Source organism: Zeugodacus cucurbitae, chromosome 3, assembly GCF_028554725.1.
Source record: "Zeugodacus cucurbitae isolate PBARC_wt_2022May chromosome 3, idZeuCucr1.2, whole genome shotgun sequence".
NCBI lineage: Eukaryota > Metazoa > Arthropoda > Insecta > Diptera > Tephritidae > Zeugodacus > Zeugodacus cucurbitae.
Window position 1 is genome coordinate 7,856,776 of NC_071668.1, and position 26,834 is coordinate 7,883,609.

Here is a 26,834-nt window from a genome sequence, read left to right on the forward strand (position 1 = left end):
AAAAATAAAGTTTATTCTCTAACCTAAAGGAGTCTTTTGCATGCAAATATTTATTCTTCTACAACGATCTTACTGCAGGTCCATCAAAGATCGCATGAGATCTAGTCTCTCGGTTCTTGTAAAACTGTTTGTCTTCATATTAGAATCGAAATCGCGTCTTCTCTATATTCCGAACTAGCTTACTAACTGAAAACTCGAGTTTTTTTTACTTATAATTTTGATTCTCCTACAACGATCCTACAAAGATCGCATAAGATCTGGTCTCTCGGTTCCCATACAACATTTGATCTTCAAATTAGATTCAAAATTCCTTATTTCCAATGGATTCTCTATTTTCATATTCCGAATAAGCTTAGTAACTCAAAAGTTTCAGGTTCTGTATAGAGATTTTTGATCCAGGGGTTCTCATTTTTTCTTGGTTTTCAATGAAAAGACGATCAAATTTGTGAGCTACTGTATGTGGCATGCATTCAGAGCAATTTCAGTACCCATACAGTTCGACCAACACATCAGCTCTATTGTCACACACGAACAGTAAGGCCTCCTATCAAATACGCGCGCCCAATTGGTCAGCTCAGATTCCATATCATAATAGCAGCGACGAACCGCAATGCCATAACTTGATATACAATTCATTTAGACTAAAACCTCAAGTAGCTTGGTAGATTAGCCGCAATCTTCGCCTTCGCTGGCAGAGCCGCATTACAGCATGCACTTGTGCCTGGTAGTTGTTTTTGTTTCTACGCCCTTTCTGTGTAATTTTGATATTGTACTGCTCTTAAATATGATTAGTATTTTTTCAAATGGAAATTGAGTGGACTCCTTGAGGTATGAGTGGCAAATTGCATATATTTATAATAGACATATATGTATGTGTGTAGTGCTGTATAAAAATATAAGCACTTATACATTATATTTCCGCACAGCTTGAAATATATTCGTTTTCGCTTTAATGTATAATTCCAGCTAGAAATATATATATCATATATCATATGTGTGTGTATCTATGTGTATATGTATATATATATGTCTATATGTGTGTGTTCTTTTCTATTATTCCATAGCGCTTGTTATTTCCCATTTAATCTTCACGTAATTTGACTTTCTCAAGCAGCCTTTTAAGAAATTTAGATACACACGCACACACACCCATACATCTCTTCAACGCTTCCAGTTGTGCGCTTATTTCATGGTTGCGCGCTTTGATGAAGATATCTGGATTTTTATTGTCATCTGTCTAAATTGAGATTAGTGGCTTTTCATTTCGCAGACAAGCGCACACAAATCTACAAGCGAGCGCGCCACTCATATCTAAAAATGTATTTAAATTGTTACAAAAAAAAGCAACAACTGCAAATAAAATGAAATTGAAATTTTAAATTGGAGGCTGTCAGTAATGCCCCTCTAAATCCATGTATATGTATGTATTTTGTTGCTGGTCGCCATTAACTTGATGCTGGGAACAAATGCACGTGACCACATCAAAGTGCCAACGACTGACTTTGCAATTTTATTTTTGTTTGCTTGCTTGACAAACACACTCTTCTCTACACTCTCTTTATTATACTTTAATTGTGTTGCTAATTTTTTGTTGTACTTATTTTCATATACTACTAATTGAAATTAAATCAATGCGTGAATAAAAAAAAAAATATTTATTGCGTTGATTTGATTTGGCTTGCCGCGCCGCGCGTTCAATCAGCGCGACTTCATGTGGCGTGCGCGACAAATTTACGCCCACACGCATAATGCGTGCGGCGCAAAAGCATAATTACATTTGAACATGCATACAAAAATGTGTATGTTTTTATTTCACTTGACTAATTGTCATTTATAACTGTTTGACTCTTCGCTGATCCGCTTTATATGCCATCACGCGCTCGGCAGCTCCGCAATTATAGTTTTTCGCATTTTTTACCGCGCACTCACTCACTTAATAATCATTACACTAATTAAGTCATCTTGTTATGCTTGATTCGTACAAATAACGGCGTTTAGTTAGATATTTGTTGAAAACAATGTGTTTTCTGATGAACAGCAACCATCTCTTGCCCACTTTTCCTCAGAATTTGAAGTTATTCAATGGTAGCCTACTTAAAAGTGGCTCTCGGCGAAAGAGCAAGATTAAATGAGTTAGCGAGGTAACCGGTGAAGGCTAGCTTCTGCTAAGCTGCCTTTTTGTCTACAGATACATAAATTTCTAAGAATCTCATCACTTTAATCACTTAGTTGGAAAATTTATTAATTGTTTTGTAAGCATTGTGTAGCATACTCAGTATTCTATTACATACATTTCCTGGCTGCGTATCTACTCTCAGATAATAATAGAACTTAGCTTGAACCTTCGCTGAAATCAGTGTCTTGCGTTCTCGTTTCCCGAAGCGCACATTCCTCTAACATACATACATTGTTCGTTATATACGAGTTGAAGATCTGCTTTTACTGAATTTTCTTCTCTTCAAACTCACTTCCTGCAAATCTCAATTTCAGAAACAATTGTTGTAGAATATCTGAAGATCAATCCAAGTGTTTCGATAAAATAAATGTCCAAAATTATAGGTAGTACAAGTCAATAGCGAGATAAACTTTAATAGTCATAAAAAGTAATAATGAAAAAGCCGGAAAGATCTGGGTATCAATATATACAACACTCATATAAGGTCAACCCACAGAACTAATTTTTCTCAGCAGCTATTCGCATGATATATTTATCTGAAGCAGCAGCTAAGGTTTAACCTTAATTAAGTCAGTGGCAAAGGAGCAAAGAGAGGCACGCGTTGAAACAGTAGGAGATCCAAAATGGGAGGAGGAAGGGCCAATAGGTAAAAACCTGTCCTTGTGATACAATGCCTAACGGCGGTTCCGACGACGGAGTTAAGGATTTAGCACGTAGGCGTCCTATCCCGCAAGTCTTGCATAGTAAGAAAACTAGCTGAGCATGATCCCGAACATGATGTAACATTAGCTAATAGAATGAATCGTGAGTGCCGTCTGGATGGTATCTTATAGAAGTTTCCCCCTCCGACAACAAAAAAAAAACACCGAACAAGACGAGACAAAGACGGCTGTTCGCTTTGTTTGGGTTAGAACAAAATACGTTTTTGTGTCTAATTAGTCAAAGACGTTTTTGACTAATCCGGTGTGAGTTGAGCGTAAGGTTAGGCGTGTTTTTATGACCTTCTCGATTTACGTTTGTTTAAAAGCTCAGACTTCGTTGCTTGTTCGTGAATTCTTGACCAAAAGTAATACTGTAAGGATGCTACAGCCCCCTCATATTTGTTTGGGAAATGTTTCGACGAGTTGAAGAAGCGATAGCATAAGTTCTCATAACATCGAATGGAGGCTATCTTAAGGGCGATAACAATAATGTGGACGAATGAATAAATTATTTTAAACATAAGTAGTTGTTATTTTAATTCCATCTTCTTTCAGTCATATTTTTATATGTGATATGTTTATTATCTCTTTTTATTCTTCAAAATTAGATTTCCAGCACTCACAGTCCACTTATTTATGTTTACATCTATTTCCATGCATTTGCTATGAAAACAGGCAACACGCGCCAATTAGCTACATACATATATGTAACTGTAACAACTTTTGAAATTTTAATTTACGGTTCCATGCGCAGAGAGCCATATAGCGCGCAAGTAGCGACTATTTTTAGCGCACCAAATTTTAATTGTTTGCGTCAAAATATTGATGCACTTTGTGGAGATTTTGCATTTGCATAATGCAATTGAATTTAAATCAACAAGTGCGCTCGTGTGTGTGCTTCTGTGGGTGTGCTGGCTTTGTGTGTGTGTGTGTGCCAGGCTAATTAAGTTAAATTAAAACGTTTTGGGTTAACCGCATCCATTTATACATAGAATAGCACATCTACATGCAGGAATATACATGTATGTATGTACTATACTTTGCAGCCTTTGACGCAGTTTGGTGGAAATTTTATAGCTGCATTTATGGATCATGCATCCATGCATCCATGCAGTTCTTGGAAAAACTAACAAGCTGCTATTACGTTTTAGTTGGAAAACCAAAATAGAGAGCGCAAAGCAAGTATGAGTGGAAAGTTCGGGAAACTATGGTATAATGAGAAGGAAAGTTAAGTGAAGCGATGAAGAGAATTTTGAGTTTATGGTTGAACATGGAACACTATTCAGTTAGAAGAAGAGCATCATAAGAAGAAGTTGAACGTGAACCGCTAATGAAGCCCATAGAACACACGTTATACTATTTTCGAACTATAAATAATAATTAATGCTATGCAAGATTAAAAAATAAGATATTGTAGCTGATATCTAGCGACTCACCATTCAGACGCTCTTATATTCGCTCCTTGCTACCTATGATAGTCACATATCACTTCAAAATTATTGCAAATTGCGTCTCAACATGACATCTATTGTTGAATTACTTTCTTCCTACCGATGTTTCTTGGAATGAGAACTCCAAGTAATGCCACTAACACTTCAAAAGATTTTAAGACTTAAGCTTCGAATTGTGACTACAAAATGAAATTTTTAGTCGAATTTCTAATCAAATATTGAACAGATTTATATTATTTCATCATCTATCAAGTGATCTACTATTGGTCTACAACTTTGCTTCCGCCGTTTTTCAATAGATGTCTCTAGGGTCAAGCACTGGTCGATTAAATCGATTAAATCGTTTTATATCAATCTTGGACATTTGTATCAACATTAGCTCGACAAAATATTTGTAGAGATCTGTTTGCATACCCAAACTTATTATCAACTGAAAATGTCACTTTTTGAACCGGATTCTCAACATTTGCGGGAAATTTTGCTTTTCTTTTTTAATTCCAAGAAAAGTGCGGCTGAGGCTCATCGACATTTGTAACCGTTTTTATACAAAAAAAAACTTAAATTTACAAAACAAACGGCGGAAGCAAAGTTGTAGACCAATAGTTCATCCAACAACCCTTCATTTGTTGCTATCTTCAACACAACCTTCATCGACAAAAATTTTCCAATTTTAGCTCATTTATTGTCAGCCTTCCTTTAGAGCAGTAAGAGGAGTTAAGATGATCGGATCTTTATCGTACTTTTCTAAATTTCTTTTTAAGTACAGTATACTCAGGGCATTATCTCAGTAGCGTTCAGTAATACTAAACGCAATCGTTGTCTCATCACTATAAATGTCATTACTATGTGTGCCCTAAAGTTTCCACGACGAAAATATATTGATGCTGTGTTAGATTCTATGCTAGATCATAGAACAGGCTTGATTTTTCATAAGCAAGGAATATAATTGTAGATACCCATTGGGAGAAAATACTATCAACGAGGATTTAGATCTGTGGAGCCTTAACTTTCTGAAAATTTCTGCATTTCTAAACTTTCAATTAAAGAAACAATTCTTGTCTCATTCTAAGAAATAAGTCTAATAGTTTTTTCTATAGAAAGTAGAGGACGATAAAGAGAGATTATCAGGTTCTAATGGAGACAAATATATATTGAAACGAGAGATCAGTGTTGAATATTACTCTTAAATTTATTCCACAGCTCTTCTGAGATTTAATAACATAATTTATTACCATAATGTGATATCATTTTATTAATTACAAACGCTTTGATGTCAAAGATGCTCATACCTTGTAATTAAATCAATAATGTTTATCGCTAAAACAGTTCAATAAATAATTAATTAATTAATTAGCACATATTGTACGCTAAATGAATAATCACACGCTAATAAGTGATATTATATTTACTCAGACTGTATTGATGGTGACGACATTATTAGCACGCGAAGCCTGTCATTTGCATCATTTTTTATAATTCATTGACTTTATGTGTGTATGTGTGGCTGTATGACTGCGGGTGTATGTGTATGTATAAACAAATGATGGTGATTTATTTCTGAATAAAACATACAAACAATGCGCGCAAAACTGCTCGGAGCCACGCGCCACCATGGTCAGTGGAGACCAAAGGCGGCAGTTGGGAGATGATGTCCACAGCAGATGTCATTTAGGGAGTAAATGTAGCTGAATAAGAACAACAACAATGAAAGTTAACACAGTGGGGAATAAAGTTGTCCAGTTGTGGAGATTATCTTGTTTTTGCTTTTCCTAAAGCTTAACAAAATAAAGCTTCAAATATTATATATGGCTGTAGAATTGATAGACCATTGAGTTGTGAGTATAAGCTGCAATGATTGCCGCATTAATTTAGACAGTGAAAATAAATCCCAAATAATGAGCAATTAGAATCAATACACTGAAAGTACTTTAAGTCTCATCTCATCTTATTTAGTAAACAATATCATAAATAACGCTCTATTTTCACTGTCCTTCTCTTTGCAGCGAGGTTACAGAAGGTGCCTTACAAGTATGGCGTGCTTTACCCGAACGCATACGCCAAGATCCGAGCTTAGCATCATTCCGCATGGAACATGAGCGTCTACATGGCGGTGAGTACATAAATCAATGCGTTTACAGAAAAAGAATTTTGTCTATGATTTCTTATTCTCCCCTAAATACTATTTTGTATGATTATATGGATTATTAAGGGTTCCAAAGGTCTATATTGAGTGAGTTTAGAGAGATCGGTGAGAGCTGATCTCGGATCTCATTAAAAGTGTATCAGCTACGTCTGTTGAAATTGAAGTAACGAAGAAACGGAATCTATTCCAGAGGTAACTAATCCTAAAAGCAGCTATGTCCCCTGGATAACCGAAAAACGGGACAGACAAGAAATAAGGGCTAAAATGGCCTTACTATCTTACTGAAAACTGCGACAGTACCGGTATGGCGAACTTTTGGGTTTGGGATGGTTATTAATAACATGGTGTCCAGCTATAACCTCTAACACTACAGTGAGAGATTTATGCTGCATCTTGAATTCTTCCTTTCAGAGCTCCAACCGTCCAAGAGTAGTTTCAAAAAGAAGAAAATTCCGGGAGACTAGAGTAGCCTGTATTGTAAGTTTATTAGTCTTATAGCTTCCTATTTAGGTTCAGACCAACTCAGAACTAGAACTGGACTGGTCCTTGCTACAAAGATTTCCAAATTCACTGCCAGGAGTTTGTTTATGACTCTATATTCTAGACAAGCTGTTTCTCCCCTCCGCCTATGTTTCTTCCTTTCCGCTTGTCAAAATGTCACATCATTTGCAGTGCCCTTCATCAGCCGGAAACGTGGCATACAGTTCAGCTGCTGCTCCTTTGCACCGAAGTCATAAATACTATTAAGTACCGTTTTTTATTGCTTCGTCGCGTAATTGTATGAATTTTTCTAATATGAATATTTTATTAGTCTGACGGAGCAAGTAAGTTTTTAGACGCACAAAGCGCACACATATAAAACATAGTTATATGTATGTAGAAAGAAGAGGACAAGAGGTTACTGATTATACATACATATGGGTCACACAAAAGTCAATGTCAATTTGCGAATTACCATGCGGATGGACATAATGGACGTATACTTATAACATAAATAAATAAAAGTAGACATACACATGCACTCGTATACTCGCATACTTAGGTTAGTTATTTTTGGTACTGAGCTAAATTTTGTCCATCAAGTGCACACACATACAAAGGCTCATTTGCAGATTCACATTACCACGAGCATACATTTTTGTTTTTGTTGCTATTTTTATTCCACTCATCCGAACTCAGTCTCCCCCTCACAAAATGCCACCCCAACACTTGAAGTGTCTCTGCGTGCGTGTGTGCAACTTTTTTTTTCTGCAAATTATTGTTGTCAAATAAAAATAGCCTTTAATGGCTGTCTCCTTATGACTTAGTAATTTGCATTCATTACTTAATATCCAGCAGTTTTACTGTGTTAGGAATACATATATCCATATATACTTATGTAAATATGTATGTGAGTACGTTTGTTTATTTGTGTTGTAGTAATATGTTGATGATTGGCTTAATTTTAATTTTTTATTAGCTGAACACCTGCAGGTGTATACGATTATCTTATGTTTATTATTATATCCGTAGTAAATTTTAAATGGAAGATGTTGGAAAGTGTGTTTGACAGAAGTAATTGATTTACTCTGTCAACTAATGGAGATCGGTAGCATAAATTCGGTAAAAATAACAAATTCGGTACAAATTGGGTACTAACAATTAATAAAAAAAAAACAATAAATATTATTAGAATTAATTTGTATATTTGAAAGAAATTTGGTACTATAAAAAGTTATCTAAAAATAATTAATTATGTAAAAATACCGGATTCAGTACATATAAGGTATAACGTTAATGTCAATCAAAACGTGACAGTAATATAATATTACATTCGAAACAAATTGAGATATCTAACAAGTAAGGAAAGGCTAAGTTCGGGTGCAACCGAACATTTTATACTCTCGCAATTTATTGAAGAAATTTTATTAAGATAACATACAAATTAACCCATAAATTCGGCACAAAGTTTAATAGAACAACGAAAATCGTCATATATAGATATGAGGGCTGAGGTAATTCCTGAACCGATTTCGTTCATTTTCATCAGCAAGGTACACTATATCCAAGACGATACGCTCACTTAATTTTGCTAAGATAGCTCACATATTAACCAATACATATGTATGCGGAATAAAGCTCACCGTATTTTTGGTATATGGGAGCTAGGAGAAGATACTTTTGAAAAACCTACAATGAGGTATATGGAGATGTTATGACTCGATTTTAATAATTTTTGGAAAACACTATTAGAAGAAAACAATTTCCTCTGAATTAAATTGAGATATCTGAGAGATTTACCCATATTTTCGGTTAAAATTTATCCTTAGGCGCTGAGTTCAACATGTTCGATATCTGGGGCATTGAAAAGTTATGATCCGTTTTCGACAATTTTTTCGCAAGTGAAGCCAGAGATGATATGCACTATTTGTGTAAAGTTTTATTCCGCTATCTTCATTGGTTCCTTATGTTTGCATTATAAAGTGAAGGAATAAGATGGAATTAAAAATTGAGTTATAAGGAAAGTAGTCGTGGTTGTAAACCGATTTCGCCCATTTTTTGTGCTTGTTATCAGGGTGTCAAGAAACTATTACAAACCAAGTTTCATTCAAATCGGTCGAGTAGTTCCTGAGATATGGTTTTTGACCCATAAGTGGGCGATGCCACGCCCATTTTCCATTTTGTAAAAAAATCTGAGTAGCTCCCTTCTGCTATTTCTTCTGCAAAATTTAGTGTTTCTGACGTTTTTCGTTAGTTAGTTAACCCATTTTTAGTAATTTTCAACCTAACCTTTGTATGGGAGGTGGGCGTGGTTATTATCCGATTTCAAGTATTTTCATGGTGTGTGGTGGGGTACATAAGAGAACCGACTGCAGAAAGTTTGGTTTATATAGCTTCATTGGTTTGCGAGTTAAATGCAAATAACCGATTTGTGGACGGGGCCACACCCACTTCCCCAAAAAAATTACATCCAAATATGCCCCCTCCTAGCGTGATCCTTTATTCCAAATTTTACTTTTATAACTTCATTTATGGCTTAGTTATGACCCTTTATGTGTTTTTGGTTTTCGCCATTTTGTGGGCGTGGCAATGGTCCGATTCTGCCCATTTTCGAACTTGATCTTCTTATGGTGCCAAGGAATATTTGTGCCAAGTTTCGTCAAGATATCTTAATTTTTACTCAAGTTACAGCTTGCACAGACGGACAGACGGACGGACAGACATCCGGATTTCAAATCTATTCGTCACCCTGATCACTTTGGTATATATAACCCTATATCTAACTCGTTTAGTTTTGGGTGTTACAAACAACCGTTATGTGAACAAAACTATAATACTCTCTAGTAACTTTGTTGTTGCGAGAGTATAAAAAGCTAGCATAATAGCAAATTGGATAAAAAAAAACTGATTCGGTACATTTTGGATACCACCAATTAAATTAGAACGATAACTTCAGTAAAAATAGTGTTATTAGACTAAATGCAAATTACGTACTTCCTAAAAATAATTCGATACAATAAATTAGGTAAAAATATCGGAATTCGGTACAAATTGGATACTACATTAAAAATTAAATTAAGTGAAAATTGAAAATATGGAAAATGAAAAATAGATAAAATATGTAATTATATCAAATTCGGTACAAATTTGGAACTATTAAAAATTGAAAATGAAAAATTCGGTACTAATTGGGTACTATTAAAAATTTGAAATGAAAAATTCGATACTAATTGGGCATTAACTGAAATGAAATTCAAAATATAGCTTAAGTGAAACTTGATTATATTAAAATCGATATTAATTGTATATGGTCTAACTCAGAACATATACGGTATAAACTGGGTACTTTTACTTAAATGTTACTACGATAAAATTACATTTCTATAGGTGAAAAAACACAATTAAATCATGGGCTAAAGTCCTTCCATTACCTTAAATCTTAAATCTGACTACATTATATTAGAGGCTATTAAGTATTCATGAGAGAAAGTCTCTAAACTTCTCAAAATCAAAAATATCGAATTTATCCTAAAAAATATCGTAAAGTCAACTCAACAAAGTTCGGGATATCACTTTGAGAGAACAATTTTTAAAAATAATAAAATTAAACTTTCGATTTAGCAATTTTATTATATTTAGTATTTATCTCCCTCTCTATCTGATAGATGTAAATACGAACTTAATACACTTCAAATAAATGCTCTGAATAAAAACACGTTCGTTTATCGAACTTGCGTCTCAATCGAAATCGCACATTAATCATTATTTATTGACAAAAATTTTTACGCATTAAATTACAATTACGCACATTTCAGTAAAGCAATCACATAACCTCACTTTCGACACTGCTGTGACAAATATACTACCTAAAATGAGGGACTGTTTACAACACTTCGTCGAATCTTATTAATATTATTCAAACAAATTACAACGATAAATTCTCAATTCTTATACGAACGTAACCTAATAAAGACATGAGCAGGCGAGCTACACAAATGCAGAGTCACGTTTCAAAGCTAAATCAAATGCCGCCCACAAAACTAGAAGTGGACCCCAAAAAACACACACAAAAAAAGAAATGAAATAGTATAAATGAAATGAATGAAATGAGAAGGCAACGAAGTGCGACGTGATTTGGCGTACAAATCGTCAAAATGGACGTTTGTCAAATGGTAGCTGTTAATATTGTAGAACAACAAGTAATCGAACATTTAGATGTGCCATCATCATCAACAACCGTTATATGTATTACATATGTATATGTATGTACGTTGGCAGCTGCCGGAACACATGTCCATTTCCGGCAATTTTCTTAGACCCACTTCAACGGCTAACGAAATGCAACGTAAATAATTTCCTGTTTGTTACGTAAACACACGCAAAAATAACAAGAAATACATGTGTCCATAGTGGGTGTGCTGTTATATAACGGTATCACCTTCTTCTGTGACAAGAAGTACACATTTCTTCGCGTCTTTGCGGTTTTGCGTTGCTTCAGACGAAAAACAAAAAAAGTTATCTTCGCCTTCTTACCACCCACATTCTTTGCTTCCATATTGTTTTTGTCCACTTATATAAGTAAATAAAGGAAATTAATTAAATTGAGTGTTATATTTACTTTTGCTTTTCAAAAACATTGCGAAGCATCAAATTTCAATTTTCTTTCATCACATATTTCTATTTTCTTTTTCACACACTCTCTTTACCTTTTTCTCCTCCCCCAAATAGACTTGGATCCGCTGCCATCGCCGGATGTGCCCGAACACTATGTGAAGTCGCCAAATGCATTTACCAAAGTCGGCATCAATGTGACCAATGAGCTGGGACAGGTGCGCATCCTGGAAGTTAGGTAAGCCAACATAGATGATTACGTGTGAATTCTAGAAATTCAATTATCTTACATACTTACGTAATACATTGTCTTCATCCACTCAGGGATATGGAGAACAATAACGAAGATCATCATGACGACCACGACGAGCCACATTCGCGTAGGAAGGTATGTATGTATTGTCTTAACAGTTAGCTTATGGAATAATAGTAAAATAGGAAATGTCCCGCTATATTAACTATGAAAGCTCCGTTGGATCTCATGTCCTCCTTTAATTTCCCGTCGAAGTTGTCTTCAAATTAGTTGACAAAGCTGAGTTTACGGAGTCAGTCCCAACTAAGATGTAGTTGAGACTTCCAAACTTTCACTTTCACCAATCTTCACTTTAAAATTAAGTAACGGTATCACAAGATCGAAAAATCCCGCTAAAGTATCCCAGTACTAAAGTGTATGCTATAAAGTCGTTCGGAAAAGCATTAAGAACCGACCGATAATGTTTAAGAACGAGCTTCACTCTTTTCCTCCTTTAGTCCGAGTAAAAAGAGTACTCCACTTGGCCTGAACCGTATATCCTTCAAATATAAGTATCTGGACAAGGTCTAAATAGTTAGTTTATATGTATATTGGAAATCCGGAAAACTTTATTATTCTTTCTCATATCAAACTTAGGTAGTCAATTTTTAATTCTTTCTAATCTTTCTTTTACTAGAAATTCCTGAAGTGGTTCAAAATTTCGATATTACTGGTTGTTTGGGCCGTCTTTACTGCATTCCTGATGTCGAATAACGAACATGTCGATGAGCTTAGACTGATCAGTGTTCCTAAAAGTGGCGAAGAGAAACGTAAGTTCTTTAATAATATTTCGTTCAATTAAAAATATACCTCCTACTTGCTTCACAATCCTCTAGTGTTCCCTGTAACGACTGCCACCTTATCACGCCTGGGTCTGAAACTAAAAGGTCCATTCCGCCAGCAAGAGGCAGATCCATTTGGTAAAAACAAGAGCTCCTTTGCCGCACCACCGACGCTGCACGTGCAACTGCAACGCAAATACTATAATGCCAGCGGTGATGAGTTCTACGTTGAAGATGCCTCTAAAGTATGGAAACTATCGCTGGTCTATCCAGAGCAATTGGACACTGTGAAGGAATCGTGGAAAGCGAATAATTATGACATTTCACCAGCGGATGAAGAACTGCTGCTGCAAGCCAATTACACGACTTTGAATTTACGTTTTGTTGCCAACATCGAAAGCGAGTTTCCACTGCAGCTGTCTATCGACGAGTCGCCCATCTACAAGAAGGAGGGTGTCATCTATGCGGCGATAGTTTTGTGTGGCTTGTATATAATGATAATTTGGGAAATTGTAAATCGTACTTTCGCGGCAATGATTGCGTCCACTTTGTCCGTTGGTATATTGGCGGCATTGAACTCACGTCCCTCGATGGCGACTATAATGGGTTGGATAGATGTAGAGACTCTATTACTGCTCTTCGGCATGATGATATTGGTGGCCATACTGTCCGAGACTGGTATTTTCGACTATTTGGCTGTGTATGCTTATAAGGTAGGTGGTAAAGTTGGGTCCTAGAGACATTGCTTAGTCTAAAAATTTATTCCATATATTTCACAGATAACAAATGGACATATTTGGCCGCTCATCAATTGTCTCTGTCTTTTCACGGCGGTACTGTCCTCCTTCCTCGATAATGTGACGACCGTGTTGCTTATGACACCCGTCACTATACGCCTCTGTGAGGTGATGGCGCTGAATCCGGTGCCTATACTGATGTGCATGGTGATCTATTCGAATATCGGTGGCGCGCTGACCCCTGTCGGTGATCCACCAAATGTGATAATTGCTTCGAATAATTTCATTTCAAGAAATGTAAGTCAAAATATTTGTTTTGTAGTGTTATGGACTTAATTGGTTTTTGTATTACAGGGTGTCAATTTTGCCATATTCACGCTGCACATGTTGCCCGGCGTGATACTGGTGATGCTGCAGACCTATGTACAATTACGTCTTAAGTTCCGCAATACAAACGATCTGCAATTCAAAGACTCACCCGAGGTGGAGGAAATGCGTCACGAGATCCACGTGTGGAAGCGTGCAGCGCAAAGTCTTTCCGCGTACTCGAAGGATGAGGAAATCGTACGTCAAACGTTGATGAAGAAAGTGAATCGCTTGAAGCGCAGTTTGAAGAAGCGCGTTTCGGAGGCAGACGCACCGGCGCCCAATTACAAACAAACGCTGACGCAGCTGCAAGCGAAGGTGAGTTTTAAATAAAATTATAAACTCATTTAACTAAACTATTCTTCCTCCTTTTTACAGTACCCCATCCGCAACAAGGCGCTGCTGATCAAGTGCTCTTTTGCGCTAGTCTTCGTCATCAGCTTGTTTTTCCTGCACTCAGTGCCCGAGCTGCAGCGTCTCTCGCTGGGTTGGACCGCCTTGTTGGGCGCCATATTCTTGCTCATACTGGCCGACATTGAGGATATGGAGGCGATATTGGCGCGCGTTGAATGGTCCACATTGCTTTTCTTTGCCGCCCTCTTCATACTTATGGAAGCGCTATCTGAACTCGGTCTAATCGAATGGATTGGCCAAATGACGGAGAGCATTATTTTGGGTGTGAGCGAAGGTTCGCGTCTAATGGTGGCAGTTTTAATTATACTTTGGGTAAGTCTGGACTTTTCTGTAAAAATGTATTTAGTAATTTTTATTCTACTATGGAATTTTAGGTTTCGGCCATAACCTCTGCATTTGTCGACAATATTCCACTAACAACGATGATGGTGAAAATAACAATTTCCTTAGCGGAAAATTCCGCATTGAATTTACCACTGCAGCCACTGGTGTGGGCTCTGGCTTTGGGCGCTTGTTTAGGCGGTAAGTCCTTCCGTGAATTTTACTAATTATAAATATTCATATTTCATTTTTATTCGCATTATTCATTGTATTATTCGTAAATCATTATTATTTTTTTTAAATTTATTTAAAAATTGGTTCAGTCTATTTAAAATTCTAAAACTTTTTTCATTAAAAAATTATTCTCCTGACATATTTATCCCCATTATTGAAATTGTCTCTCAGGAACTATACATTTTACTATTATCGTCACTGAAACTATATTACTGAAACTGATTTAGCTAAGGTATTTAAACTACTCTGAAATCGAATATCACAAGCCGTTCGACGAATCAATATTGAGCAAATTAATACCTGACAGCCTTAAGATCTGAATAATTTAGTAGACCTAACTATTTTAAGATAACACCAGTATTCGAGGTGATAATGTTTTGTAAATAGTTCTTTCTTCAATTCAAAATTTGACGACTTGGGATACAACAGTTTAACCCATCAATATTCTTGAATATCTCTTTAGACATTGATATTACGTATTACCTCTCATTAGATATTAACATATGAGATTACATAAAGCAGACCATAATGTCTAAATACAACTGAAAACAGATTTCGTTAACCAGCCATAGGTTTAGTCAAATCATACTTCACTAGATCTTGGCAAATGAGAAGATTCGTTCCTCTATCTCTTCTACCGCTAACTCAACTATCGTATCAAAAACTATAGGTTAGGTTAGGTTAAGTGGCTGTCAAACGACGCACCTAGGCCTTTGGGAGGCCCATTGTGATACCACTGGGACTGAGATCCCTCACACTATCGAGTTATCATTGAACCACCCTGTGGTCCTGATAAAGTGTCACACAATTTGACATGAGCAACTTCGCCCATATCCTCGAGAAAACCGCGTCCAATAGTTGCGATTCTTTTTCTGTACAGAGCCTTGCATCCACAAAGAAGGTGTGTAATCGTTTCTTCTCTTCTTCTTCTTGGCAGCTCCTGCAGTAATCATTGACCCCCTACCAGGGTTCTTGTATCATTCCTTTTAAATTTCAATAAGCGACAAGTACGGCTGTTATTCCACTCTGGCCACGTTTGTCTGCTTTCGGAGCAAGTCGGTACTTGTTTCCATTGTGATTCAGCCATATCTACTGCATGTTTATCGATTAAGTATTTGCAGGTTGCCAGACGTATATAGATTGCCTCTTTATCGGCCTTCAACTGCAGTGTGGTGCCCTGGCTAGTTCATCTGCCACACAGTTCCCAGGGATGTCACTATGTCCTGGGACCCATTGTAGGTGTATCGTGAAAAATTACGTCATTGTCTATAATTCTCATTCGTTCTAACCACATAGCCTGTTTACTTCTTTTAAATTTAACTTTCTTAACTTTGAACTAAGTAATGCCGTCATATTGTTACCCTGGTCCGCCATATTTGAAATTCGTCGTTAGCCAGCTTCAAAAATATTGCCTCGAAGAAAAGGATAGTTTCATTGTTTTGTACCTTAAGAACTGTTTCGAGAGACCTTCACAGTGTTATGTTTTTTGTTCCTCCATAAAGAGAATCTATCTGAAAATGTGTCACCCTGTCCTATTCACCGCTTAACTTATACGCCTTTTTATAGTCTATTCTATTTAAATTTTTCTTAATTCGGTCTCTTTTTTCTTTTTTCTACTTTCCTTAAATTATGTTCTTGGTTCTTCATTTCTATCAGTGCTTTCATTCATCATCATTTGCCTAACCCAAAGCAACTCATTTTTGAAGGTACTTCCTTTCTAAATTTATGCCTAACGTGTTCGAGGTGAATTGAGAACCTCAGTTGTATGAACTCCATTTCTCATCGCTTCTAATACCATTTCATTTCACCAATCATTCCATCATTTCTATCTAAATCTAAATCTAAATCTGTATATGAAATTTTCCTCGTTTTCCCCTCTAAACAGGCAATGGCACACTAATTGGCGCTTCGGCGAATGTTGTTTGCGCAGGCGTAGCCGAACAGCATGGCTATAAATTCACTTTTCTCGAATTCTTCAAGTAAGTTGGCAACACTGTTGCAGCGCTTTTTCTCAAGCAATAACGCAAATAACACCACTTCTTTCCTACACAGGGTCGGTTTTCCGGTTATGATCGGCAGCATTATCGTATCCACCGCATATCTACTTTTCACACACGTACTCTTCGCCTGGCACTGAGCGCGGAACTTGTAGGACTAACAGTAAAGAAAAAACAAAAACTATAAATATAAATACCTCGTAGAAATGGAAAGACATTGCAAGTAATTTAGTCAAACGAATGAACACGAGCTTAGCTAAACAAAAAAAAATTGTGAGGTTTTACGTTAGTTTTTTTTTTGTGCCACTACGACTAGTACCGTTAATTGTAGATATGTATTATGTATAACAGCACTTGGTTGCTAAAAAACCAATATTATTTTGTTATTGAACATTTTTGATTAGGCAAATTGAATTAATTAAATCTGCGTATTCTAAAATTAAAATTAAATTAATGTGATGAAGGTTAATCTGTGCGCAAATCTTGCGAAGTATTGGTAAACTTTCATTAAAAAATAAAATGAATTTAGGGAAAATTATTTAGCGAAATGGAGCTGATAGTAAAGCATTTTCAACGTTTAATTTAACGTTTATTTTTTTTTTTGGTGTAGTCTAAATTATAGTGAAAATATTATAAATATTTAACGGTAAAAAATTAATATCATTCTAAAGAAAAATAAACGAAATTTAAATCTAAGTGTAAAAAATCATATAAAATACATTACAGTGAAAATCAGAAAATTTATTAAAAAATAACGAAAATTAAAACAAAAACAAAAACAACAAGAAAATCATATTTTTACACCTGTTGTTACTTTAGTCGATAGTCTGTGAAGAGTCACTGTATGCAGTGTTTTGTAGCAAAGTGTAGCGGTAAATGTGATGCAATGGTAGTATATACAGCGTACAGTGGTGTGCTAAAGTTTGCGCACCATTCAGTAGAATTTTGAAAGAAAATTTCATTACGGAGGTCAAAGAAAAAATTAAAAAAAAAAATCCGCCGCAAAAAGTCGAATTCGAAAAGTGGCCATTTTGAAAAGCTGTAAATTTGTAATAATATTTGTATAAGCCTCATTTGTCTCTTATTGTCTTAAAAGCATTTCTCTATGTTTGTCCCCTGCTCTCCCCTCAAATTATTTGTTTGTGTTGTTTTTCTGTTTTGCTTAAGCAACTCTGTGCCCCTATAAGTGTAGTGAATCCACTATATATTTTTCGAAGGATTCCATATGCGAGCATATATAAAATATATAATTTTTAAACGAGCTAATACGATAATTTAGTTAGCAAAGTATATAAATAAGTATCAAATTACTACATACCAATTTGTTTGTGTTTAAACATAATTTAAACTAATACTAAACTAAATATTATCGACCAATTATCAAAAACCATACTAGTAAATTATAAATATTATATAATTATTATGCCTTTTTAAAAAGATTTGCATAGTTTATAAATATGCCTTGAACGTTTAATTCGTAGTATCCAATCAAACACATACATATATATATACTATACATATATTTGATTTTAGTTTATTATATTTTCGTTATTATTGTAATAAACGTTATATTTAGCTATTTTATGTACGTACTTTTAAGCGATATTGTTATTTATATAAATAAATAAAATCAATTCTACAACAATTATTATGGAAAGAATCGCTGAGATTACTAATATTCACAAAAATTTAGACTCAACTCTAGCATGAGTGGTTGCAAACATTATAGCATTACTTGACTTTGATCGATTTTAATCACCCGCAATTAATCGTAAAGTCAGACTTAAGCTATATTGACTTGTCTTCATATGGCTTCAAATATCATCCAACTACAGAACCGACAGCAGGATAATTTATAGAGATCAATATACCTTTATTTTATTTTGAGCCTTTCTGTTGTCTAGATCTCGCATTAATCTGACTAAGCTTGCGTCGTCTTACCTTGTTGTTCTTAGTTGTTTTAAATTGACTATGTGATCTCTAATATTGCATCCTTTGAATTTTGTGAAAGCAGGCCCTTTTTTAATTGTATAGATACTTCAAATGTTTCTGAATCCATCTTTAGCTTTGCTCTCCACTATTGGAACACCTTTTCAAAGTTATTAGAATTCTGAGTTAATCAGAGACACGAAAAAATTAGAATTTATATTTTTTTTTTTCATTAAATCATGTTATTTGACACAATGTTTTGACTTGGAGTCACGAAAGTGTGAAAAAATGTATAGTTTCCAAAGTTATAGCTGTTGTGACAATCATATGTCCTTGGAGATTCTTCTAAAATCAATCGGATAAGAAAATAGATCATCCTTGGCCTGATCGAAGTGTTTTTTTTTCTCAAAAATGAACAAAATGACGACCTTATGAAATTTTTTTCAAAATTTTCGGGAAAAATCAACAGTTAATTGGTCTGAAAAATCGAAATTTTTGAAAAAAAAGCTTCGATCAAGCCCAGGATTATTATGTATTCTAAAAGCATTCAAATCTACTGAGCGGTTCTCGAGTTACAGTTGTCACCAGTTCAAAAAACATAGTTTTGAGAAAAACACATCAAAAGTTTCGCACTAGTGTTTTGGAGTGCCCGTGAGCTCTTTGCTATTTGTCGAATAACTCGAAGTGATTATCGGATCAACTTCAAATTTTCAGAGAATATTTTTAAGATAATAAACTTAACGAACATGCAAAAAAAAACAAAAAACAAGATTTTTTGAAAATCCGGACTACACTTAACTCCTTAATGGATCACTGCTTTAGAATATTGATAATAAAACTCTTGAAATTCCTCTCTAAAACTAAAATAAATGACAATTGTTTATTTTCATACAATGTTTTGTCCTTTAAAAGCTCTGGTTTTTGTACTTTGACCGGAATTTTATTCAGATTATTTTACCAGAGATATCGCAGTATAAAAAAAGATCTTTCATAAGAACTCTAAAGATCATAATATAATTAATTAAGATAGTTTCCCCACTTAAAATAGAATTTCGCTTTGAAAATATTCATCAGATGGTCTCTTTTATTAATAGTTATTAGAATATAGCAAGATTATTCGATCTCTGCTTCGTCTAACATCGGAAAAGTTTTGCCCAAAAGGAGTCGCTCCTGGGTAGATAATTTTAAACCAGCATATTTCTGTTTTTGAAAAAGCTCATACGAATTATTAACTCTTTAACGTCATCTCCACCTATTCCTCAATTTCTTTCGACGTGCTACAGATTGACGGGTTCTAGAAGTAAAAACTCTCCTCTGGAAATTGAATTTATGATTTGCGGAGTCTTGTGTCAGATATAGATTCTGAAGTTAGGCATTGTTTATTGAAAAATTACGGTACTTTTAAAATACCTCGGTTTGAGCCTGACATTAACACCCAACATAATATATGGTATGAACTCAAGTAGGTCCGCCAACTTTTGGACTTTGATAATTACTCAGAATTAATTTTTCCCGTTACATTAAAACTCTTTTCGAAAAGAGGGTTACCAACCTTTAAAGAATTTAAACAATTTAGAGGGACTTGTTATGAATATAGTGCACCCGGTAGTCTGTAAGCAGATTTATATTATTCTGCGAAAGCTCCTAAGCTTTAAAGCTCTGCACATATACAAATCATAACGGTATGTACATGTGCAGGATGTGTGCGTTCTATACACAGCTGTGCGGTTTCGTCCTTTTTTGCACAGCTAAGAACATTCTTTCGGTTCGTGCGCTATAAATAAGTTGTTTATTATATAAAAAAATATTTATTGTTATGAAATAATACGATGTTTTTGGTGTACAGTGCGATAAATTAAATTAAATTAAAAAATATACACAAAATAAGATAAACAGGGACCTTATAAAAGAAGGATAGTGCAAAGTGTTGATTATCGATTTTTCGCGTGTTAAAGTGAAGGTGTATATTTGGTGCTCGCTCCTGAAAGACACCACTGGTGAACACTAAGACCAACTCCGCAACTTCCAATTATGCTTATGCGTAACTTTATCTTTCGCACCAACTATTTGCCAACGCGTTCACCGCATCAACTATTATGACGACACTTACTGTCACGACAGTATCAGAAATACCGTTATCGCTATTTTAAGAGCCCCACCTACCCACCAGCGCAGCCACCAACAAATGATAACGAGCATCATTGCCGCTGCGGTCATCAGCACAATAACTGTCAACAGTTACATGCAACACCGGATCTCATTGATGAGCACACCGGTGCCAAAAGGAATTCACAGCAGCAACAACAAAGATATCCCAATCACACCACCATCGACATCGAAGGTGATGAACAACTAAAGCAGTTGCATGAGGAGCAACAACGACGCCAAACGTGTGTACACAGACGGAACGGTTACACATATCGCGGTCCACCGCCAAGCGCAGCTTGTGGCGCGCTCTCTCGCAACAAGCGTAGAATACTCGTCGTACTCACCGTAAGCACCACTGCAACGGCGGTCACGCTGTTGTGGCAAAACTTCGGCTGGATGTGTGGACTCCCGGCAATGTTCGCCGCCCTCTTTGTTATCATGTTGGTAACATTGGGCTGGCGCTGGTTCTACGTAGCCGCCGTAACGTGTCGGCGTGACTTTACGTAAGTTACATACGTAATTTTAAGATTTTTTTTTAATAAATAATTTCCTTCCTATCCTCAAGCGCTTTGTGGGCCTACATCAAACTACTGATGCTCATAAAGCTTTGTGAGCGCAAAAATCTAAATATCGGCGATGTGTTCGAGAAGAAGGCGCTCAAGCATCCGGACAAATTGGCGATAATCAGCGAGACGCAACGCTGGACATTTAAGCAGCTGTATGAATTCTCTAAACACGTCTCCATCGCATTCCAGCGGCATGGTTATCAGAAAGGTGATGTTATCGGTTTGTTGTTGGAGAATCGCGCGGAATATGTTGGGCTTTGGTTGGGTCTCTCAAGACTTGGTGTTATCACGGCGCTGATCAACACAAACTTGAAGGGTCCGTCGTTGCGTCACAGCATTAACGTCGCGAAATGTTCGGCTCTCATATATGGCGAGGAATTTGCTGATGAAATCGAGCATATAGCGAACGACATACCCGCGAAGTTATATCAATTCAATAACGGTGTCAATAAGCCAGTACGTGAGTCGGCAACTGACTTGGCGACACTACTGCAATCGGTCCGACATATGGAGTTCACGCGTGCGTCTGTTAATGCACCTAATCATCACGATAAATTGATGTATATTTATACCTCTGGTACTACGGGTTTACCGAAAGCGGCCATAATCTCGCATTCAAGGTATGTTAGGGACGTTTTTGATTACTGCGCCCTGAGCTGATGGACTTCAGACTCGAAATTTTTAAGGATTTCGGTACTCATATATCAGTTCGGCTTGACTAAATATTTTCTATTTACAGATACATGTTTATAGCGGCGGGTATTCACTTCACGTTGAATTTCAAAATAAAAGACATATACTATACACCACTACCGCTCTACCACACGGCTGGTGGTGTTATGAGCATAGGTCAAGCGATACTCTTTGGCTCAACGGTTGCCATTAGAAAAAAGTTCTCGGCTTCGTGTTATTTTGCGGATTGCGTGCGTTTTAAGTGCACGGTAAGCCTGATCACAATATTTATATACTTACCCTATCTTTACTAATCCATCACCTCCTCAAACAGGTTGCACAATACATCGGCGAAATGGCGCGTTATATCTTGGCTACTTCGTCAACTCAATACGATCGCCGGCATAAGATACGTATGATCTTCGGTAATGGTTTAAGGCCGAAAATCTGGCAAAGCTTCGTAAAACGTTTTAACATACCAAAAGTGGGAGAATTCTATGGCGCCACTGAGGGCAATGCGAATATTATCAATAATGACAACACGATCGGCGCAATCGGCTTCATCTCACGTATATTTCCAGGAGTTTATCCTATATCTATAATAAAAGCAGATCCAGACACTGGCGCACCGATACGCGGTGCTGACGGTTTGTGTCAGCGTTGTGTACCAGGCGAAGCCGGTGTGTTCATAGGCAAGATCATTAAAGGCAATCCTTCGCGTGAGTTTCTCGGTTATGCTGATGAGAGCGCTTCGTCGAAGAAGATCGCACGTGATGTCTTTAAAAAGGGCGATATGGCTTTCATATCCGGCGATCTGTTGACTTCGGATGAACGTGGTTACTTGTACTTTGTGGATCGCACTGGTGACACATTCCGTTGGAAGGGTGAGAATGTGTCAACCAGTGAGGTGGAAGCGCAAGTCAGCCATCTTGCGCTGTACAAGGATACAATTGTCTACGGTGTTGCAATACCAAATACTGAGGGCCGTGCGGGTATGGCTGCAATATATGATCCCGAGCGTCAATTGAATGTGGATCATTTCGCCTACGAAATGTCAAAGGTGTTGCCGTCATATGCGCGTCCTCAATTCTTGAGAATTTTAACTAAATTGGACATCACTGGCACTTTTAAACTGCGCAAAGTTGATCTGCAAAGAGAGGGCTACAATCCGCATGTCATCAACGATACGTTGTTCTATAAAACGTCTTCTGGTAGCTATCAGTTACTCACAAGTGAAGTTTTCGATGAGATCAACGAGGGTCGCATACGATTCTAAATTATTTTTTTTGTTATTCATATATCGTAGTTTTATCTTTTTTGTAGTGAATTCATCCTATTAAACTAGCCAATTTGTAAGTATTATTTTAAAATAATTTTAAATAAAGTTTTGACAATACATTTGTTGCATTTAGCTGAAGTTTTTTTATTCAAAATATAACTATTATTGAAATAGGGGAATCATTTTTTAAATATTTTTGTCTCCAAAGTATTTCTTCACAATTATTATAAAATGGGAAAAGTGAAAGCTCTAGACTCGGTCCTTTGTGACCGACCCAGATTTTTATCTGGCCGAGTATAGAACGAGATATGCTCTCATTATTATTATTTTCGCAAAAGTAACTATTTTTCCGGTTGTCACAAAGGATAGTCCAAGCTGCCTTAAGTGAGGCCCCTTTATCTAACCTAACTATTTTGCCACTTTTCTTTCGATGAACCTTTATAGACTTCAACATTCCAAAAAAAAGTTCAAGATCACTGTATAGTTGACAGTCCTTCGCCGGAAATAAATCTGGGTTCGTTCCAATTACATAGAGCGAATGGAAAAGGGTGCTATATAAAACTATTTTTTAGTCATTATAAGATTTCGTAGATACAGATTTTAAGACAATAATGGTTATATTTCGATATCGAATCGGAACAGTGCCTCATTCTTATCTCTCTACACTCTTATTTAGACACTGTTAAAATATTTAAAAATTGTATATTTTAATATTAGGTTGTCAAATATCTACCTTCCGCTTTGTTGATATATGATGGATGTGATAAAGCCTCCCATCCGAGCTCCCGTAGCGTCTGACGAGTCATAAACGAAGTGTGTGGTCTGGCGTTGTTGGAACACTACACCACTCCTATTGTCCAATTCTGGACGCTTCTGGTCGATCGCCTGCTTCAAGCGGTCCAGTTGTTCGCATTAGATGGTAGAATTAACCGTCTGGTAATTTGGGAGCAGCTCATAGTGGATGATTCCCTGCCGATCCCACCAAACACACAGCAAAATCTTCCTGGCCGTCAATCCCGACTTGACCACTGCTTGGGACGATTCGCCGGCCTTCGACCACGACCGTTTTCGCTTGATATTGTCGTATGTGATCCATTTTTCGTCGCCAGCCACCATCCGCTTCTAAAATGGGTCGAGTTCTTTCCGTTTCAGCAGCATATCGCAGGCGTTGATTCGGTCCAGGTTTTTCTGCGTCAAATCATGCGGCACCCAAACATCAATTTTTTTTGTGTATCCACCCTTCTACAGATGGTTTAAAATGGTTTGGTGACTAACTCCCATCTCCTGGGCGATGTCACGACATGCCATATGCCGGTCTAACTCGATGTTTTCCATGATTTGATCGGAATACGTCGTCACAGGTCTTCCGCCAGCTGGCTTATCCATGGTGTCGCTTTCACCCGCTCTGAATCGTCGAAACCATTCCTCTGCAGTTCGAAATTTAAAAGACAAAAAGGCGGAAGGGAGATATTTGACAACCAATATAATATTTAATAAAAATTCTAAAATTGAATACATGGCAACCTTGGCTGATATAAGTTAACCGCTATTCACCACTAAAATTTAAAAAACGCCTAAAATTATACAATGTAAAAAAAATTTATGAGTTGAAAAAAATTAAAAAAAAAAATATTTTTTATTTGCAACACGTAACAATTTTTGTTGTTTTTACTTCTCTTACACAATGTATTTGTTGCAAATATTTTACTTAGTAATGACTAATGGGTACTTAAGCTTGCACCTATAAGTAAACGCCAATGACTAGCCCAAAATAGTCAAGGCTTTTTGTAACACGCTGCACTCAAGAAAGGGAAAGGTGTCAATAAATACAGTACATCCAAAAACTACTCAAACAAATATATTTTTTTCGGGTAAAATTGTGCAGTTAATGAACTGCTGCAGTTCCGTTGTCTAACTTGACTTGTATTAAGTGTCTGACTTGTTGCAAGTCACCTTTTGGTGCACGCTTTTGTTTACCTTGAACACTTTGAGCACTTGCAGCAAATTGTGCTAACTACAGTAAAGCAATAACGGTGAATGTGCGAAATTTCAAAGATAATTTTATTTGCGCATGCGCAACCGTTGCTCTATGCAGATATATTTTAACTGCTCAACTGTATTATCAACAAAGCCATTACACGCATACATTTGCACTCACATACTGTTTGATAAACACTCGTCAATACGTTCATAGTGTTTGAAACCTCATTTGTCAACTGACAAATAAGTTATTGCTTCAGTGCTGACAAATTGACGGATGAGCTGTGTCGGCTAACGCGACTAAAATAGTTATCAACAGCTCGAACGGCAGCTGAAGACACCACGTTCATCGCAGGTGAAATCTCACAATGTTCACACAAACATCACACATAGTGTCAGTTTTAAGACAAACGGACGAACGAACAGTTGGACAGTTTTATGATGCATAATCACAGCAAAGAGCTCCAAGTATGTTGATATGAGCACACAAATAATATATGCATATATAATATGTATGTATGTATATAAATGAGTTTGTATGTTTGTATGTATCAGTAACATCAGTCCAACGTTGATAATAGTCGAGCAGTTACGCTTCACTACTTATCGGGGTAAACACTGGAGTATGCTGATGTGTAGGAAGGCAATTGAAATTTTATAGATATGTACATACGATATTGCTTTTTCGGCAAATGTCAAGGCATTACATAATAATAATTGTAATATAAGAAATATGCAGTTAAAACAGAAAAAATGTCGTTGCCATAAAAGTAGCATGCGAGTACTTCAATGAATTTTTGTCGTGGGTGTGTTCAGCTATATCACATATTTTTCATTTCTTTTGGGTTCAAAGTACTTGAGCGACACAAATTCATATAAAATTGCATAATATTTTCATTTTTCATAATGCCAAAATTGCTTTGTACATTTTTTGTTGATTAGCAGCCAATCATTAATAATGTTAACTTTAATAATGATTTAATCAAACAGTGAAATATCCAAACTCAAAAGAAAAGTTAATAGTAACAGAGTAATCTCAGGATTTACACAGTACAAAAGTCGCGTCAATTATCAGTTGAATAGATAGGAGTGTTTCAGACGGCGATTTTTTTTGTCGTTGAGAAGTAGTATGCTTTAGAAAAAATTTCGTCCAATAGCCCGATTTTCGTTCAAACATGTATTCTTCAATAGCTATGCCACACAGATCGGCTAGAATCTTGATTGTGTTAGCATACAGAAAATTTGCCAGTTAATTGGAAATATAATTAAGAGGAATTATGGAGATATTTAATCATTTCTTGCAAGTGATGGCAATAATCTCAAAATGTTTATCTCCTTTTTGAGAATAAAATGTAACCTCTTTAAGAGTGCAGCTCTTACCAGCATAACTTAATGGAAGAGTTGAAGCGAAAACCGTTGCGATAAGATGGCGCTACTTCTAGCTACAAATCGCTGCATGTGTCTGCTTATGTAAATCTCTCAAAAATAGTGATTGCAAGAGAGATTAAAAAGAGTGATTGCAAGCATCAAAGCGACTTTCAGCGATGACAAGAGG

At 36.2% G+C, this 26,834-nt stretch overlaps 2 protein-coding genes across 2 annotated transcripts in view; both read left to right on the forward strand.

The window, feature by feature from the left end:
- Positions 1-17,875, forward strand: part of Oca2_0 (P protein) — a 71,654-nt gene extending 53,779 nt beyond the window's left edge. The window contains exons 2-12 of the mRNA XM_011189069.3: positions 6,332-6,438; positions 11,680-11,800; positions 11,887-11,950; positions 12,492-12,624; positions 12,691-13,349; positions 13,416-13,670; positions 13,728-14,057; positions 14,118-14,465; positions 14,528-14,675; positions 16,594-16,687; positions 16,761-17,875. Coding sequence (XP_011187371.2) covers positions 6,332-6,438; positions 11,680-11,800; positions 11,887-11,950; positions 12,492-12,624; positions 12,691-13,349; positions 13,416-13,670; positions 13,728-14,057; positions 14,118-14,465; positions 14,528-14,675; positions 16,594-16,687; positions 16,761-16,845 — 2,344 coding nt within the window. The 3' untranslated portion in view covers positions 16,846-17,875. The remainder of the gene's footprint in view (positions 1-6,331; positions 6,439-11,679; positions 11,801-11,886; positions 11,951-12,491; positions 12,625-12,690; positions 13,350-13,415; positions 13,671-13,727; positions 14,058-14,117; positions 14,466-14,527; positions 14,676-16,593; positions 16,688-16,760) is intronic.
- Positions 17,876-20,740: 2,865 nt separating this feature from the next.
- LOC105215250 (long-chain fatty acid transport protein 4) lies at positions 20,741-23,431 on the forward strand. Its single transcript, XM_011189067.3, has 4 exons — positions 20,741-21,285; positions 21,348-21,968; positions 22,088-22,289; positions 22,355-23,431. Exons 1-4 carry the CDS (start codon positions 21,179-21,181, stop codon positions 23,294-23,296), a joined length of 1,872 nt encoding a protein of 623 aa, XP_011187369.1. The 5' UTR covers positions 20,741-21,178; the 3' UTR covers positions 23,297-23,431.
- Positions 23,432-26,834: the final 3,403 nt, after the last annotated feature.

Bases quoted from the DNA above. Each gene is read 5' to 3' on its own strand.
- LOC105215250 (XM_011189067.3), top strand. From the start codon at position 21,179: ATGTGTGGACTCCCGGCAATGTTCGCCGCCCTCTTTGTTATCATGTTG. The intron at 21,969-22,087 runs GTATGTTAGGGA...TTCTATTTACAG, and splicing joins GCCATAATCTCGCATTCAAG to ATACATGTTTATAGCGGCGG. The intron at 22,290-22,354 runs GTAAGCCTGATC...CTCCTCAAACAG, and splicing joins GCGTGCGTTTTAAGTGCACG to GTTGCACAATACATCGGCGA.